This window comes from Bufo gargarizans, unplaced genomic scaffold, assembly GCF_014858855.1.
Source record: "Bufo gargarizans isolate SCDJY-AF-19 unplaced genomic scaffold, ASM1485885v1 original_scaffold_2016_pilon, whole genome shotgun sequence".
NCBI lineage: Eukaryota > Metazoa > Chordata > Amphibia > Anura > Bufonidae > Bufo > Bufo gargarizans.
The window spans coordinates 227,923-247,691 of record NW_025334604.1 but is presented as its reverse complement, the minus strand read 5'-3'; the positions used below and the strand labels follow the sequence as shown (position 1 = coordinate 247,691).

General features: G+C 46.5%; 1 protein-coding gene across 2 annotated transcripts in view; it reads right to left on the bottom strand.

Moving 5' to 3' along the window:
* Positions 1-2,795: 2,795 nt before the first annotated feature.
* LOC122923865 (beta-1,4-galactosyltransferase 3-like) overlaps positions 2,796-19,769 on the bottom strand; it is a 59,392-nt gene continuing 42,418 nt past the window's right edge. For both annotated transcript variants that reach the window (XM_044274704.1, XM_044274706.1), the window contains exons 4-7: positions 19,225-19,412; positions 17,392-17,514; positions 10,163-10,267; positions 2,796-3,661 (exon numbers count right to left, since the gene is read on the bottom strand). In XM_044274704.1, coding sequence (XP_044130639.1) covers positions 3,511-3,661; positions 10,163-10,267; positions 17,392-17,514; positions 19,225-19,412 — 567 coding nt within the window. In that variant the 3' untranslated portion in view covers positions 2,796-3,510. The remainder of the gene's footprint in view (positions 3,662-10,162; positions 10,268-17,391; positions 17,515-19,224; positions 19,413-19,769) is intronic.

Genomic DNA, 19,769 nt, shown 5'->3' with positions numbered 1-19,769 from the left:
GTGATCTGCTGATCAAGTCTGGCAACCAGCGTAGGTAGCGAGGATGGCCCTGTACCGTCAGAATTCATGGCTTGGTCCTAATGTCAAGGAACCATGAACCAGACGTACAACAAGAGATAAGTGGAAATAAGAAGGCTTTATTGAAAATCAAGCCGTAAGGCAAAAGTCCAAACGGATGGCTAAACCGAAGCAGGGTCTTGCGAAGCCAGAGGTCAGGAACCAGAAGGGTAGTCAGACGAAGCCTGGATCAGGAACGAGCAGGGTAGTCAGACGAAGCCAGGATCAGGAACCAGCAGGGTAGCCAGACGAAGCCTGGATCAGGAACCAGCAGGGTAGTCAGACGAAGCCAGGATCAGGAACCAGAAGCAGCAGCAGTCTTAGAAGCATGTGAACACAGGAGGACCAAGCAAGGAACTGAAGCCACAGACCTCCTATATATATGAGCTAGGCATCCAGCTCCTCCCAGTGGGAAGGAGAAGCCGCAGGGTGGGAGGCTACAAGAAACCCAGAAACCAAGATGGCCGCCAGCAAATGACAAACGAAGGAGAACAGCAAGAAGGTAAGACCATGACACGTCCCCTCTGCATACAGGGCCTTCCAAATAGCCAGCAGGCTGCTGGGGAAGAAGTACGAGGAGGTGAACGATCAGTTTTCGGATCCGGGCTATTACGATGGGCTGTATCTCCTGACTCCTCCAAAAAAGGAGAACAGCGTCCTGGGTGAGCCTCTGGAGAAAGTGACAGAAGACGAGGAGTCTACTGAAGACCCTGGTGCATCCTGCCTCGATGAGAAAGAGGGGGAGGGGTTAACAGGGCAAGTGTATGGTGCCATGTCCGAGAAGGATGAGAAGGCGGTCAAAGAGACTGGAGACTTCAAGAAGACAAAGACTGAAAAAGTTAAGGCCGATGTGTTGGTTGACGTTAAGTCCCCAGGTGCTACAGAGACCAAAGTTAAGCCAAAGGGAGCCGCAGCCGAAGTGGAAAAAGCCGCCAAAGAAGAAGAGGTCTCTAAAACTGCCAGTAGCTGGGGTAACTACTGCTGGAAAGAAGGAAGAAGTGACCCAGATGCACGTAAAAGAAGCAAGTAGGGATAAGCATGCTTTGCTGAAGGAGCCCTGCAAAGCAAAGGAGAAAGTCTCGGGATATGACCATGACTGGGAACAGTTCAGGCAAGAGCTGCAGCAGTCCAAGAAAGGACGTGAGACGCATGTACAGGAGCCAGAGGATCTAAAAAGAGAGAGAGATCAAAATATACGACAGCGCATCATTATCACTCGGGAAAAAGTAGGAAAAGAGTATCTGGTCATGAGATGGGCACATGAGGCCTTTAGGCAGTTTCGGTTAGGCAAGATGTTTGTTTTGGTGATAAACCAAGCTCTGCTGACGTGGGTCTGGCAGAACAAAGGGAAGGTACGTGTCACCGAGGTTCCTGGCCTCGGTGAAATAAGATCCGGTAATTTTCTTTGTCAGCGGCATCTAGTGCTCGCTGACGCTGTGTTACTTAGTGTGGCTGTAAAGCCAATCTGGGCCGGTTCTTATTGGGAGCAGCCAAAGAGCAGGGTGGGTGGCTGTTCCCCACGTCCAGGCCAGGTGGATGCCCTCTCACCAGCCTCCTGTGGTTATGCAGGTGTTCACCCTCACAGGCTTGAACAAAGGGGGGGATATGTGAGATAGTGACAGGTCTCACGCAGGTTAGAGGCAAGGAAGGGGTGGATAGCTTGGTCCACACCCCTATTTCACCACGGGTGAGACCAGCTGGAAGTAATCAGGCTGGCACAAAGCACCTCCCAGGGTGTCAGCAAGGGAGGAGTGTGTTGCCTGTGGACAGAGGCCTGGAGGCTCTGTGTGGTCCAAGCCAGGAGGGCTGAGAGACCACTATTCCCCATATGTGCTGAGACACTGGACTGGAGGCAGTGGGCGTACTGTGCTCTGTACAGCCAGGAGGCTGGGGGACATTGGCTGAGAAAGCTGCTTGTGTTCACAGGGTGTGAACAAGGACTTAGGTGAGTCAGGAAACTCTGTGTTAGTTAGAGCCTAGCCGGGCAAGTGTTTATTATTTTATGTGGATGTCACATGTGTTAGGTGAAGCTGGGACTTCATGATAACCTGTATTGGTTGGAGTGTGCACAATAAATGCACGGTTTGGACCTGAAACCTGGTGTCCTAAAGTCGCATCTGTGAGAATGACCCCCAAATAAGAGGCGATCCCTTACAATATGTATGTATGCATGCATGTATGCGTGTGTGTATATGTATGTATGTATGTATGTATGTGTGTATGTTCTGCGATCACTCAAAAACGCAAACATCGATTTCAACTAAACTTGGTATACACATCCCTTGCTACCTGTAAAGAAATCTTGTGGGGGTCTCGGCTCTCTAGGACGTACCGTTCCTGAGATGGTCCCAAAAAAAATGCAAATATGGCACATCACATGACCTACATTAGCCAAGAGAAAGACCTGCAGGCTTCTATTCATATCCCACCTGATATACACACGGTCACATGACCCTTATCAGCCAATAGAAGCTTGCAGGCCCTTAGTCTCCACATACACACGGTTTTACTCCAGGTTTCCATAACAATCCAGCCATTTTTCTTCACTGCTGTAGGTCAGCTTTGAGGTGCGGGGCGCTGTAGAGGTCACAGTTATGGGGGATACTGTCGATATCTTTTAACGACACACACAAACATTGGATGAAACAGATGACATATACCCGAAGCCGGCTCCTTCTAATAGTAAGTAATAATAATTGCCCGGCCTAAATGAATCCTGCGATACGAGGAGAATCATGTAAGTATATATATATATCTATTTATTTCAGAAAGGATTCTTAATATCTTCACATTTCAAAACCCTAGAATTCATTCACCGTGTGATTCTCAGACAAAATAAAAAACAAAAAAAAAAAAAACATTCACATCCCACACAATAAATTGGCTTAAAAGGCACTTTGGATTTGAAGTTAATACTGGTTCCTTTGCATTCAAGTGTCTGTGCGCTCCTTTAACTACGAGGTCCAAGAGTATATAATATATATATCTTCTACAAACTCCGAGGCTGACCGCGCCCGTCCACTCGGAATGATCCAATCACATTTCCGACGGAAGAGGAGAAAAAAACAAAAAAAAAAAAAACAAGCTTCTGTAAAATCTCCATTGAAATAAAACAAGCCCCAAGAAAATTGCACTTCTAGGAACAAGCCGAATTCTCTTGTGAGCGTCAGCACCGGGGGAAGCGCTCCTCAGCACGGCGCGACAGCCACCACCTCTGGCGGCTTACAGGGATTGGTGGTTGGTTGGGTGTGCTGACCTCTAGGGGCCAGGAGATGCCATGGCGGCTGCCGCTGGGTCCGGTCTTTGGTTTCGCAGTCCTTGGTTACAGTACAGCAGAGAGATTGAGAAAACAGATTGATATATTGCAATGTCTTGTCGGGTGTGTCCGGCTCCAGATACAGGGGCCACCCTGGAGGGTAGGGCACAGCTGGTTGAGGGGGGGAGGGGACAGTCTCACGTGTGGGGCCGCACGCCTTTGTCGGTGCCGATGTCTACGGTGATGTTGGTGTAGAGAGGGGGCAGCTCCTTGGACAGGAGGCGATACTGCAGGGAGTTCATCCCGTCTTGTTTCCACGTCCGCCTCGTCTTCGCTAAGAGGTTGAACCTGAAACGGGAAACCAATAAGACGCCAGGTCAGAAGAGGCATATAAAGGGGGGGGGGGGGGGGGTACGAGCGGCAGCGGTACCAAAAAACTGTCAAAATATCAGTACAAAATCGATGGATACATTGTAACAGACCATCAGGACAGGATTAATGCACTGATACATTGTAACAGACCATCAGGACAGGATTAAGGCACTGATACATTGTAACAGACCATCAGCACACGATTAAGGCACTGATACATTGTGACAGACCATCAGCACAGGATTAAGGCACTGATACATTGTAACAGACCATCAGGACAGGATTAAGGCACTGATACATTGTAACAGACCATCAGCACACGATTAAGGCACTGATACATTGTAACAGACCATCAGGACACGATTAAGGCACTGATACATTGTGACAGACCATCAGGACAGGGTTAAGGCACTGATACATTATGACAGACCATCAGCACAGGATTGAGGCACCGATACATTGTAACAGACCATCAGCACAGGATTAAGGCCCTGATACATTGTAACAGACCATCAGCACAGGATTGAGGCACTGATACATTGTAACAGACCATCAGCACAGGATTGAGGCACTGATACATTGTAACAGACCATCAGCACAGGATTGAGGCACTGATACATTGTAACAGACCATCAGCACAGGATTGAGGCACTGATACAAAGTAATCAATCCCTTACTAATTTCAAGATCTAGGTTTGCTGTAAGTGAATGAAGACATCCTTGCTTTACATCTAGAGGCTAAATGTCAGCCCCGACCGAATACTTCACAGCAGATTCTTTGTTACAATTGCATCTAGTCTGGGCAACAATGTATCAGTGCAGGTAAAACGTATGAACTCACGGAGGATTGTCTAGACTGGATAACACTGTGACAAGCCTTCAGCTGTGCAAAGAGGTAGGACAAGAATGTTCTCATTCACTGACAGCAAGCAGAAATGACATAATAAGTAATACAAAGAGACAGGGCCGTTCCTTGTATGAGGACTTCACTCTGGACACCCAGGTCCCTATAGGAAGCTGGCTAATAAAGGGGGGCCCTGCACTACGGCACAGGCGGGGGCCATGTTGCTGTGACTTCCTGCAGGTGACCCGAGCTGAATGTGCCCGTTTGGTAATGCGGGCGGGACGGCCACCTACCGCGCTCGGTAATCGCTTTACAATAGCTGGGTGATTAAATCCTTTAATACAACATTTTTCACATAGTGAAACGAGCAGAACAATAGGGCTGAAAGCGACGTGAAACCTCCGCGGAGGGCACCGCGCCAACCCCGGATTACTGGGGACAGGCGAGCAGAATGGCAGCCGCCCAGCTTTGTACTGGAGGGGGAGGGGATGAGACAGCACCCTGCAATTACAGGGGGCACGTGATGGCGGGGGTCGCGGGGCTCGACTGCCCTGCAGAAGTGAAATGTCACCTTGATTCAGCCTATATTTCAATGAGACAATCGCTCGACTAGCCATTACTCAGTCACATCAGAGCACAGGCTGCCAAAAACAGCAGCCAGACTCCGCTCGAGTTCTCTCACCATTTCATAGCAGTCTCTGAACCATGGTATAAAAACCTCTTGCTCACTTTGCGTCCAAGCTACCCGCTTGCTGTCAGTGAACGGAAAGAGGCTGAAAAACCCCATCCTGTCCCAAAACTTCTCGCAGCTGAGGGTTTGCTACAGTTGTATCCAGCCGACAGAATCCTCTGTCAGCTACACCTGACGGGTTGTTACATTTTTCCTGCACCGATACCAGAGGATGCAACTGCAACAGACCCTCAGCTGTGAAAAATAATTAGATGGGGTTTTAGCCCCCCCCCCCCTAGTAACAAGAACGTTTAGCAAGCAGAGATCTTGAAAATAGCAATGAATAGGTTTACGCTTGGTCAATTCTGCAGCACCCCTTTAAATTAACCCCCTTTCTCGCTGGAAACGTCAGTTTTACGCGGTCGAAACTTCCTGCGGAGGCGCGGCTGTGGGTCTTATGCATGACAGATGGTGGTCACCGAGGACCAGTCTACACCGTGGAGTCGCACCACAATCGTGCCAAGCTCTACTGACTGTCACCTTCAAGAGCAGCACTCAAAATTCTACCAGATCACCAGTACAGTATGGTTTCTCTCAGTCGATGAGGCGGCAAAACAAGTCACAGGCGAGCAAATATAGATGTGGCAACCTACAAGGCACCTACCTAAAACCGCCCGCCAACCATTTACAACCTACCCAGTATCTGCAAACCCAAAAGGGAAGAAAAGAAGGAGACGGCATCCGCTTTGCTCATTTTGGTTCTGTCCTGGTATTAAAAAAAGGGACACTTCACTAAAGCTGTGGGTGCCGTCGTGCCCGCAGATTGGAGGCCGTACATAACCCAGGTCGTCAGTTTCAACGATTTGTGCTTTTAATCCATGTGCAAATCAGCAGTTAAGTGCACAGAGGGCGGGCCCAAGCCACTCTGTGCACCCTTGCCCCTCTAGCCTCTCTCATACCTGCTTGAATGACAGGGTCAGGTTCCTGCAGAGTCATCTCGCCGGACCCTGGCAATCAAGAAGAAAAGGGAGGGGCGGGCAGAAGTAAGGGTGCACAGAAGGGCTTCGGTCCGCCCTCAGTGCACTTACTTGGATTAATAGCTCTCTCTCCAGAATGAAGCAATGGATCGCTAAGTGAAAGGTGTCCTTACAGTCAGCTGAGCTAGCCCTACAAGGGGTGCTTTACAAGAGACTCTCATGCTGAAACACTCCCTTTAAGAGTGAGGTTCAGACGTGACGCTGACACTATGAAGGGGGGATTCATCATAGACGAGGGTCTTACTCCGGTCTGTGATATCCCCTGAGCCGTCAGAGGCACGGGCCTCTTCATGAATAAGGCGCCTCCTCCGGCAGTCCATGCACTTATGAAATCTAGTGCAGAAAACTGGCATAATTAAGGAAAGATTTGCCAGGGACGCTGCGCCCGCCGTCTCTGCAGGAAAGTGCCACGGGCGGTGTACAAAATCCACTTGCACCCCGATTTAGGTGCGGCAGTGGTTTAAAAGTCACAACCATGAGGTGAGGGGAACGATGAGGTCTCCCCTGTGTGTCCGGTCTCCACTGTCCACGGGGCCAGATGTAAACGTGGAGCACCGAAATACACGCCCTGTCTACTGCTCATGGCAACTTCTCTGTTTTTCTTGACTCTCAGCCTAGAACAACTTACTGACAGTCACCACCACAATGAGGACAGAGACATCTGAGAACACACTAATAATTCCGGAATTAAACCGTCAACTAAAACAAGCCAATGCTACAGGTGATTAATACCAGTGTAAATACACAGAAGGCCTAGTAATGCCGAAACCACCCCGATATCCGGGACAAATATTACCGAAACCTAACAGGCAGTATCACAGTAATTATTAGTATTATAGTAGTTATATTCTTGTACATAGGGGCAGTATTATAATAGTTATATTCTTGTACATAGAAGGCAATATTATAGTAGTTATATTCTTGTACATAGAAGGCAATATTATAGTAGTTATATTCTTGTACATAGAAGGCAATATTATAGTAGTTATATTCTTGTACATAGAAGGCAATATTATAGTAGTTATATTCTTGTACATAGGAGGCAGTATTATAGTAGTTATATTCTTGTACATAGTAGGCAGTATTATAGTAGTTATATTCTTGTACATATGAGGCAGTATTATAGTAGTTATATTCCTGTACATAGGAGCAGTATTATAGTAGTTATATTCTTGTACATAGGAGCAGTATTATAGTAGTTATATTCTTGTACATAGGAGGCAGTGTTATAGTAGTTATATTCTTGTACATAGGAGGCAGTATTATAGTAGTTATATTCGTGTACATAGGAGCAGTATTATAGTAGTTATATTCTTGTACATATGAGGCAGTATTATAGTAGTTATATTCCTGTACATATGAGGCAGTATTATAGTAGTTATATTCCTGTACATAGGAGCAGTATTATAGTAGTTATATTCTTGTACATAGGAGCAGTATTATAGTAGTTATATTCTTGTACATAGGAGGCAGTGTTATAGTAGTTATATTCTTGTACATAGGAGGCAGTATTATAGTAGTTATATTCTTGTACATAGGAGCAGTATTATAGTAGTTATATTCGTGTACATAGGAGCAGTATTATAGTAGTTATATTCTTGTACATAGTAGGCAGTATTATAGTAGTTATATTCTTGTACATAGTAGGCAGTATTATAGTAGTTATATTCCTGTACATAGGAGCAGTATTATAGTAGTTATATTCTTGTACATAGGAGGCAGTGTTATAGTAGTTATATTCTTGTACATAGGAGGCAGTGTTATAGTAGTTATATTCTTGTACATAGGAGCAGTATTATAGTAGTTATATTCTTGTACATAGGAGCAGTATTATAGTATTTATATTCGTGTACATAGGAGCAGTATTATAGTAGTTATATTCTTGTACATAGTAGGCAGTATTATAGTAGTTATATTCCTGTACATAGGAGCAGTATTATAGTAGTTATATTCTTGTACATAGGAGCAGTATTATAGTAGTTATATTCTTGTACATAGGAGGCAGTGTTATAGTAGTTATATTCTTGTACATAGGAGGCAGTATTATAGTAGATATATTCTTGTACATAGGAGGCAGTATTATAGTAGTTATATTCTTGTACATAGGAGCAGTATTATAGTAGTTATATTCGTGTACATAGGAGCAGTATTATAGTAGTTATATTCTTGTACATAGGAGCAGTATTATAGTAGTTATATTCTTGTACATAGGATGTAGTATTATAGTAGTTATATTATTGTACATAGGGCAGTATTATTGTAGTTATATTCTTGTACATAGTAGGCAGTATTATAGTAGTTATATTCTTGTACATAGTAGGCAGTATTATAGTAGTTATATTCTTGTACATAGGAGGCAGTATTATAGTAGTTATATTCTTGTACATAGGAGCAGTATTATAGTAGTTATATTCTTGTACATAGGAGCAGTATTATAGTAGTTATATTCTTGTACATAGGGGCAGTATTATAGTAGTTATATTCTTGTACATAGGAGCAGTATTATAGTAGTTATATTCGTGTACATAGGAGCAGTATTATAGTAGTTATATTCTTGTACATAAGAGGCAGTATTATAGTAGTTATATTCTTGTACACAGGAGCAGTATTATAGTAGTTATATTCTTGTACACAGGAGCAGTATTATAGTAGAAATAGATATACTAATACATTGCGCCCCACCGTGTAGCTAACAGCCTAGCATCACAAGGACACGTGTATATAATGAGCTGGCAGTGCTGACTCCTCTGCTCGCTCCCCAGACCTCATTATTACCTTTTCCTCTCCTGTCACTCTTACGGACAAGCACTGTCACAATACAATATATCTCGGGGACAGGCAGCACACAAGGAGACGGAAAGGTCATCATATGCAGACGGGCTATACACCGTGTTCCTGGCACAAATGTCGTTGTTCAAATAATGGTAAAGAAAAAGTGGCGTCGTCTCCGGTCACAGCCGCATGGCCCTCAGTCTAGGGCGGGCGAGTAGAAATAATTTGCAGTGTGACGCAGGAGAGCAAGACTGACGTACAGCTGGACACATTAACAAGCCTGCTAAAGGCCCCCTCTGAGCTGATGCGGAAGGAAGGGGACCCCCACAATCAGGTCTATCTGAGGTCTGGGGGGGGGGGGGGGGTCGCTTAAACCTTCTTTCTGCACGAAAATCCATTTATTTTCCAGTTACCCCAAAAGTGTAATGAATAAAAAAAAAGTTCTGAAACTTTCCAATGTATGTTGTGCATCATCAAGTCACCATCTTCAAGATCTCTGCTTGCAGTCATACTAATTTGCCTTCAGAGTTTTTCTATAACCGCGTCCAGTCTACACAATCCAATGAGCTCAGCTGCCTGGACCTCAGACTGATACATGTGATCTGCGCTGACACACAGTAGCAAACGCAGGACTGGAAAGGCATTGGTGCCGCTGATTTGTGTAGGGTGGTCTATAACTCAGCACCGTAAGAAATCTATTAGCTACGAGACAGGACTGGTTACCAAGCATGTTCCTGTTCACTGACAGCTGGCAGAGATCTTCAGATTGCTGAGTGTTGAAACACAAATGACTTTAGAATGTTGCCGAACTTCACTTTACACAGTTTGTGTCAAGATCCCTGCTTGCTTTCGGGAAACATAATCCTGAAACCCCGTTAAGGCCTCGTGCTCACAGCTACCCTCTGCGTGCGATCCGCATTTTTCTCCCCCTTTACTGCAATACGGACAATAGCACACGTTCTATAACTTGCAGAGGGACACATGGAGGCGCATGGCACGGGGATCTCATTCATCCGTGTGCTGTCCGGTTTTTATGCGGACCCTTAGAAGTGAATGCGGATCGGACATGGATACGGTCGTGTGCATGAGGCCTTATTGGGAGAGTCCCCGGCAGAGGGACCCCCGTCTGTTCCCTGCTAGGTCCCTGGTCTTACCGCTTTGGATTCTGCTCGTTTCCTTTGTCGTGCCCGTGTTTTATCATCCTATACCTTCCGTGTCTCACGGTCGGCCGAGATATTAGCATGCCGCTCAGTGCCACCCTAAGAGGGGAGAAACACAACCATCGTTATTTAAAGGGAAACTCCCATGATATCCATAGGGTGCTTATTTATTTTAGCAGTACTTTGCCTTTAAGAGTCCATTCACACGTCCACAAAATGGGTCCGCATCCGTTCCGCAATTTTGCGAAACAGGTGCGGACCCATTCATTTTCAATAAGGCCGGAATGTGCTGCCCGCATCCGCACTTCAGGATCCGCAAAAAAGGATGAAAAAACATGTCCTATTCTTGTCCGCAATTGCGGTTTTGCGGATCTTACGGACGTGTGAATGGACACAGCTCTTCTCTAGCAGTGACTGAAGACAGATTTGGGAGGGATCTTCTCACTTTATGACACTGCTGTAAAGAGAAGAAGTTACCTCCGGGGTAGTCTCTTTAGAATAATAGGTGGAGGACTGGATGGAAGACGGCTGTGCTCTCTTAATGAGGGGTCAGACACCTCTGGCACGCCAGCTGCTGTTAAACTACAACTCCCAGCATGCGCCATTCAATTCTATGAGAGTTTTGAGAAGTGTAAATTGTAGTTTCATTGGAGCTGGCGCGCCGAAGATTGACGACCTCTGGTGTACATAAACATGGAGAAGACAAAGACTGTAAAATAAATAGAACTTCGAAGACTGCAGTTTATAGTGACACCAATCACCACACCATGAAAAAGGCCGGCGTTACCCACAAAGCGAATAGTGCACCAATACTTTGTGAACCGTTCATGATAAGTAGTATTTGGAGAAGAGGAGGACGTGATCCAGTGTAATCAAAATAACAGGAATCTATGAAGGACGGAACAGGTCAGGAGGTGCCCCCCCCTGCAGTGACCAGAGGTCCTGTATGCTTCTCTAGCCAGAGACCTGTTAGGGAATGGCTAGCTATGCAATTACTTAAAGGGGTTGTCCCATGAAAAAGTTCTACAGTTTTCAAACAAGCAGCCGGATCTTAAAGGGGTGTTCCCATCTCAGACAATGGGGGCATATCACTAGTATATGTCCCCATTGTCTGACAAGTGCAGGTCCCACCACTTTTAAATTTTCTGCCCTCCCCCCGACAGCCTGAAGGACCTTACGCCCGAAAGAAAGATCAGACACCGCTGAGAGATTCCATCTATAGTGCCTGTAGAAGGTCGAAGCAGAAGACCAAGTCGCTGCCTTACATGGAGGCTTCTGCTTTTTCTGCCCATGAGGTAGAGACTGCTCTGGTAGAATGGGCCGACCATGCAGAAGGAACAGGTTTAAACTGCATTAAAAGCTAAGCTAGAGAAATAGCCCGTTTAATCATCTTGTGGAAGTTCCCTTACTAGCTGATTTTCCTTTGTTCTGACCGGAATACACAACAAATAAGGAAGATGACGTTCTCCAGTCTTTTGTAGCCTCCATATATTCTAAAACACATTTCCTAACATCCAGACAGTGAAACTCGGCCTCCCTCTGATTTTTGGGGTCTGCACAGAAAAGAAAGGAGAGAATCACCTCCTGGCTTTATGGAAGTCCGATACTACTTTTGGGAGAAACGCTGGATCGGGTCCAAGACAAATTCTATCTTCCTGAAGGATAGTGTATGGAGGACTTATGGAGAGGGCTTGAAGCTCCTCTATCCTTCTAGCCGAGGTAGTGGCCACTAGAAAGATGCATTTCAAAGTCAGTATTTTGATCGGCAAGGTGTCTATAGGCTCGAAAGAGGGTTTAACCATTGCCTGTAATACTAGGCTGAGATCCCAAGGGGGCATCCTAAGCATCCTAAAGGGGAGACGTCTGGATACCGACTTACAGAACCTAATAATCCAAGGATGACAAGCTAATCTGTAGTCAAACAACACAATAAGGGTCACCACTTGTACATTTAACGTACTTAATGCCAAACCCTTCTCTGTATTAAATAAGGAGAGAAAAGAAGAAATTAATCGCACATCCACTGCTAATGCTATGATCTCATCCCTGCCTTCCTGCATGAGACAGCACTAAATAGCGCATGTGTACCACCTCCAAGCTACATGCTAAATGAGGCATTTGTGTACATTTTGATCAAAAGGCAATAAGCCCACTCACCACGCCAAGGTTGCCTCTATGAGTGGGTCCTAACCCTGCTGCTTGACCATGCCATACCTAGCTCTGTTTGGCCACTGGGTCCCGCCGCCGGCCGGGATGGCGCCACAGCGCTGGTGGTCGCCGTGTAGTGCCGCGCCAATTTTAGGTTAGGACCCACTCATAGAGGCAACCTTGGCGTGGTGAGTGGGCTTATTGCCTTTTGATCAAAATGTACACAAATGCCTCATTTAGCATGTAGCTTGGAGGTGGTACACATGCGCTATTTAGTGCTGTCTCCTGCAGAAACGCAGGGATGAGATCATAGCATTAGCAGTGGATGTGCGATTTATTTCTTCTTTTCTCTCCTAATTTAATACTAAACCCTTCTCTACCACCTCTCTGGAGAAAATCTAGAACCTTAGGGTGCTGGAGCCAACAGGAAGTAGAGGGAGAAACACCCAAGAACTTAAAAAACGTCCAAGTTCTGGCATAGATTTTGGTGGTTACTGGTTTTCTACTTAGCAACATGGTATAAATCACCCTAACCCTTTGTCTAGCAACAAGCGCCGCTCAAAAGCCATGCCGTCAAATGGAGTCCCTTCACTGAGGGATGAACAATTGGGCCTTGCATTAGAAGATCTGGGATCTCCAGCAAGATCGGCTATAGACATGATCCTTAGCCAGGAAAACCATGCTCGCCGGGGCCAAAAAGGAGCTATGAGTATTACTTTTGGCCTGTCCTCTGACCTTCTTCAAAACCCTGGGGATAATCTGAAGAGGGAGAAACGCATATAATAGACCCTGGCTCCACGGCCGAAGCAAGGCGTCCACTGCATTCGGAAAGTCTGCTGGAGATGGGGAGAAAAACCTTCTCCACCTCCCTGTTTGCTCTGGTGGCAAAAAATCTATTAGTGGTAATCCCCAGAGTCTGATTATCCTGGAAAAAATGGATTGATTGAGGGACCATTCCCTCTGATCCAGAGACAGACAACTCAAATAATCTTACAATTGTCCACCCCTGATGTGAAGGGCCGACAAGGACAATGCTCTCCCCTCTACTAGGGAGAAAATCTGAACCGCCAGAGCTCCCAGAGACTCAGACCACGTTCCGCCTTGATGGTTCAGATATGCTACAATGGAGCCATTGTCGGACAACATCTTCACGTGTCGGTCTTTGATTAGAGGAAAAACTCCCTGAGGGACCGAAGGACGGCCATGAGCTCTTTCAGATTTGAAGAATTGTCCCATATTGGGCAATATCATAATCCCTGGAATAAGGTTCCCCCCACATGTGGCCCCCCATCCTCGTGGGCTGGCATCTGTGGTTATCACCAGGGGGTTTACTATTCTCCAAGGAACGCCCTGGACTTGATTGTACAGAGAAAGCCACCAATCTAGGGCCCGACATGTCTGAGCTGAGATTAAAACTTTGTTCTCCAGGTCTCTTGCCTCGCCCGACTAAGCCCCTAAGATCTCCCACTGAAGAGCTCTGCAATGTACCTGGGCCCATTGCACAGCCGGGATACAGGCGGTCAGGGTTCCCAACACCGACATACCTTTCGTTATAGAAACTCAAGGGTTGTCTATCAGGGAGTGAACCACTGACCACACCTGGATTTTTTTCTGGCGTTAAAAAGGATCTCTGAACCATTGAGTTCAGCAATATCCCCAGGAACTGCTACCTCCTTTCTGGAACTGACCTCGATTTTTCCTTGTTTAGGATCCTACCCAAAGACGACATGATCTGTCACCTGATGAACATGATATAACCATTTTTGACTTGATGGGGCTACAATCAGGAAGTAGTCCATATATGGTACGAACAGGATGTCCTTCTCCCTTACATAGGCTGTCATCTCAGACCAGTTTTGTCAATATTCTCAGGGCCATTGAAATTCCAAAGGGTAATACCTGGAATTGAAAATACCTTAAATCGCCCCTGAAATCTCAGTGCCTCTCGGAGGCATTTCTGGTGTTCTGGAAAAATAGGAAGATGGTAATAGGCATCCTTGATGTCCAATACCACCATAAAGCAGTCCTTGTAGAGGAGCACCACTACCGATGTTATTGTCTCCATCTTGAACAGTCTGTATTGTAGATATCTGTTTAGAGACTTTAGGTTTATAATCGTTCTGTAGTCTCCACTTGTTTTTTTTTTTTTTTTTTTTTACTAAAAAGACAGTGGAATAGTATCCTGTACCTTCTTTTTCTGGGCATGGAATAAGTGCTCCCCTCTGGAGAAGACTGGAAACCTCTTTTTCTAAGGAGTCCTCAACTGAGCGCCCTACTTGGGTTACTCTGAACTTTTCTGGAGGGGAATATTTTAAATGTATTCCGAATCCCTCTCTTAATGATCAAAGGATCCAGGTGCTGTTTGTTATTTTTGTCCAGGCTGGGAGGAAATTTTTTTAATCTTCCTCCCCACCCCACCATCATTGTGGATTATCTTTTCTGGCAGGCTCTGAGGGCTGATTCCTGAAAAAAAAAAAAAAAAATATAGCTCTGGAAAATTTCCACTCGTTCTTTCGCCCCAGGCTTTCTTCCCTACCCTTAAACCGCCTGCCCCTTTAAAAAGAAACATTCTGTCTACGAAAGGAAGGAGGAATGGAAGATGGAAAACCCTTATTTCTTCTATCTCCCGCTTTCTCTAGGATATCGTCTAAAGTTGAGCCAAAGAAGTATTTACCCTCACATGGGATGCTACAAAGGCGACTTTTAGAGGCTACATCATCCGACTAATTTTTCAGCCATAATGCTCGATGAGCAGAATTAGCCATAGATGAGGCCCTAGCAGATAGTCTAACAGCATCAGCCGAGGCATCAGCCAAAAAATCTGCTGTTTTAGAGATGGCCTGAAGGGATTCTAATAATTTATCTCTGGGGTGTTTATCCCTTATCTGAGCCTCCAGTTGTTTAAGCCACAGAATTTGTGCTCTTGCCGTACAAGTAGAAGTGATATTAGGTTTAAATGCCGCTCCAACTATCTGCCTTCCTATCCATCGCGTCCTTGAGTTGACTGAGATCATCAAAAGGCAGAGAGACTTTGGCTACGGGGGCATCGATTTTAGGGGCTTTATCTCATAAAGAGCAATCACCTTCTCCAAAGGGATATTTTCTCTTAACCGAGCCTGGGATGAAAGTGCGTTTATCCGGATGTTTCCATTCCCTGTTAATCATGGCCTCGATATTTTTATGGATAAAAAAAAAAATGCTCTTTTCTATTTTGTTTGTAGCCCCTCAAACATGATGTCCTGTACAGATCGGACTTCTTTAGCATCTTCAAAATTCACGGTTCCTCTAACACAGGCATCCTCAAACTGCGGCCCTCCAGCTATTGCAAAACTACAACTCCCAGCATGCCCAAACAGCCTACAGCAGGGCATTGTGGGAGTTGTAGTTTTACAACAGCTGGAGGGCCGCAGTTTGAGGATGCCTGCTCTAACAAGCTGATCTACCTCTTGAATGGGGGGAAAAAAACGGTCTACCGCCACCTTTGTCATCCGAGAATGAAGAAGCTGTATCTACTTTCCCGCTTTCTAGGAATTCATCAGAGCTGGAAACATCAGAATCCCACAAGGTTAAAGCAGGCTTTTCTCCAGAACCTCTCTGTCTATGGCGACGGCTTTTCTAGATAGCAAGGTACCATTGACTTCTTCCCTAATCATCTTCTTCATGCCTCTAACCATACCCGGGGATTCTTCAGCAATGGTATTTTCAGGTTTAGTATAAGTGGAATCTAGCTTTGTTTTACAGAGGCCACATTCTTTATGGTGCGTTTTAGCGGCCGCTTTTTTAGGTTTATCCTAGGGAAAAAAAGACACATAAGGCCAGGATAAACCCCCCCCCCCCCCCCCCCCCCAAAAAAAAAAAAATATACATAATACCACAGGTGCAGGGGTAACTGGGTCTTTTGGGTTCTCCCCAGAGCTCTCCATACTGGGATACCTCTTGAGGCCTTGGATCTGGAAGAACCCTGCAAAGATCCTAAGGAAGAATTCTCTGAATCCAGCATGGGACGCCGCCAGGATCACATCATTAGCGCCACCTCTTATATACCAGGCGCTTTTGAGCTCGTCGCTCAGTTTTATGGTGTCCTAACTAAGGGCAACATAAATAAGTGACTGATTCTCTTAGCAAAATGCTGGGTCACTTTCTTTAATTGACCCAGTCAATCTGCCAACATCTTGTATTGAAAAGCTCCAGTTGATAATGATGAGTCATGAATATTCATGAGCTCCTGACTCTCCCCGCCCACCTGCTGCCAAGTGACAGTTTGTTTCCATAGGAATCAGCAGCAGGTGGGCAGGGGAGTGGCTATAGCTCTGAATTAAATAAACGCTGGACTTAGTGACATCACGCTGGACTCAAATCAGCTCATTAGCATGCAGCATCTTTGTGTGTATATTATGAAGTAACCATCTGTCACACCAGTAAGTGAATACATCCAAGGTACTTTTTAGTAGTTAATGATTGTATATAATTAGTTAGATTATACTCAAATATCCACATGACAGGTTCCCGTTAAACACATTTTCTGCCCGCCTACGCTTCCATTGCATCTTGCGGCCCCATGAGATGCAGTGTGCCGCCCTCGAGGTGAGCGTAGCGGGGAGCTCACCCGGCGCACACCTCTGCTCAGCCAGCCTCTACTCCCCATGTAGCTTCAGAAAAAATAAACAAAAGTCTGCAGGTTGTCCTTCCAGGACAGGAAACCACCGAACGAGGGAGAGGCTCCTTTAACTTTATACCTGCGGGTTTCCTGTCCTGGGAGGCAGATCCTCTCCCCTGATGCGGTCATAGGAGAGCAATGAATGGGGAGATCTCTGGTGCAAGGCTGGTTCTAGCTTTGTTAGAAAGGTATTGCCATGGACTTTTTTTTACAGTAATCATTGGACAATCCCTTTAATACACTCCAGAAACCTATGGAAGGACCTTGCCCGTTCTGTCACGGGGTGTAATGCACTAGGACACGAGTAAACAGTGGAGGCGACTGCTGTTTTCCAATGTGTCAGACGGAGTCCGAGCCGAGATAAGGAGCCGATAAGGAGCGCACTTCACAGAGATGGCGTCACACCAATCTATCTCACCTGACTGCGATGTCATCGTCCTCGCCGCCCCACCCCCAGTAGTTATTTGGAAATCCATTGATCTTCATGTACTGTTCGGGGGTGAGGGCTGAGACCCCTCCAAAGTACGACTTGTAAGGTAACCTGTAAAGGGAAATACATAGGCTCAGCTTTCTAATACGCATCAGGTAGGTCCTGATGTGGTCACCCAGCTTTCCCAAAGACCTCAATACTCCATGCTCAACCTGCGGCCCTCCAGCTGTTTCAAAACTACAACTCCCAGCATGTCTGAACAGCCTATAGCAGGGCATTGTGGGAGGGCTGGAGGGCCGCAGGTAGAGCATGCCTGCTCTATCGGTACCTGCAATAGGACAATGAAACAAACCTACAGATGTGATCGCCGTAGCTCTGCTTGCTGCACATGACGTCCCCAGTGATTACCAACTGCCTAGCTAAGCTTTAATGGATCCGGCATAACTGGGCGGACTGGTCATTCAGGGATATGGGAAAGCTGGAAAACATGCAATATGGCCGCTATGACAACCCGCACCCTGACGCCCTCCTGGATTAGCTGTAGAAAAGGCCCCACTTACTGACACCCAACTACCCAGAAGCAGATGGAACCTCCAAGTCCTCATACCACAAGATGTCATAACTGGCAGCCGCAGGCCGAGGCATAGTGATTAGGCCTCGTGCGCGAACTGCAGATACCGTCTTGTGTTGCTTCCAGGTTTGTGCAGGGCCCCTTGACTTCAATGGGTCTGTATTTTGCGGCCAACTATAGGAAGAGTTTTATCCTTCATCCTGCCGGACATACGGATGCAGCAGTCACTTGAATCATCGGCGTGCTTTCCGCATCCGTATGTCCATTCTGCAACAAGAATATGTCCACAAGATGGGGACCACGGACCCAGTTAACGGGTCCGTATGTGGACCGCAAAACAGATGAGGCAGTGTGCATGAGCCCTTACAAAGCAGCCGCCAATCACCCGGTTCACATTAAGGCTGGGTTCACACCTGAGCGTTTTACAGCGCGTTCCTACGCGCTGTAAAACGCTCAACAAGGAGAAACCAATGATTCCCTATGGGAATGGTTCACACTTGGGCGTTTTACAGCGCGTACGATCGCGCTGTAAAACGCCCGACGCTCCAAAAAGTACATGAGCGACTTTTGGGGCGTTTGTGGCCATAGGACACTGTAGTGAATCACACAAACGCGCGTCAAACGCGCGTTTACTATTACAAAAACGCGCATAAAAATGCGCGTCAAAAACGCGCGTAAAACGCGCGTTTGCGCAACGCTCAAGTGTGAACCCAGCCTAAAGGGAACCTGCCGCTGCGACAGTAGGTAAGGGGCTGCGGAGCGTCAGTCTTCCAAATGAATACATTAGGGACATACTTGGACTCCCCATCTTTTTGGATCACGGTGTTGTTCCTCCGTTATTCCCTCAGAAAATGTATAGCTAAATTTAAAACTGGATGTTACCAGTCGGGTGTGTCCCCACACAGCACTAACTGGACAGCGTCACGCTGCGCGGAGAATCGGTAACGACCAGTAGTCATACATTTCCAGGAGGAATAACTGAAGAGGGAGCCGTGTCCTAGGAGAAGGAGGACGTCATGAGGAATACAAGTATTTACTACAGGCCTGTCAGGAGAGGGGCCCGCTCCTCCTTAAAGGGGATCCCCAATCTTCTGTGAAGAAAGAGGAATCGTGGCATCAGGAAAAATCCTGCGACTCTGCTTCAGCTCCACCCATTTTGCGGTCATGCGACTACTTTAAATAATGCCCCCGTGTCACGCGATACGTGTACAGGCAGACGAATAACAGAGAGGATCTGTCATTGTACGCACTTGTAACCGAACTTGTCCATGGCGATGGACGCGTGCTTCGGGTACTTGTCGCAGGTGTAGAAGTTGCGATCGTCCTCGGGGATGAGATCCACATCGTGGAAGAACATGCAGTCCCAATCCTCGTCCTTCATCGCTTCTTTAAAGCCGACGTTCAGCAGCTTGGCCCGATTGAATGTATAATTCCCCGCCTGGAAAAAAAGGGGAAAGAGTCAGAGGAGGGAGGAGGCCCCCAACCAAGATCACGGTGCCGAGACCGACAGGGCGCCATTTATAGCAACTCTTAAACCATTTGGAGGACGATGTGAACTGCGACATAATCCCCGGCGAGGACGCAGCGTCCGGTTTAAGACGTGTCACGGACCGAGGGTGCAGGTGGTCACAAGCAGCTGCCAGACACACCAGGCTCCCTGGAGGACAAAGGATGGGGCCCACTGCCACCCAACAGGCCCGACCCTTCCATGCTCCCAAATATCTGGCACTTGGGGAGGGTTCTGACACCGTGTACACCGGTCCGGTCATATATTAGCTGCGCACCTAATGTGTAT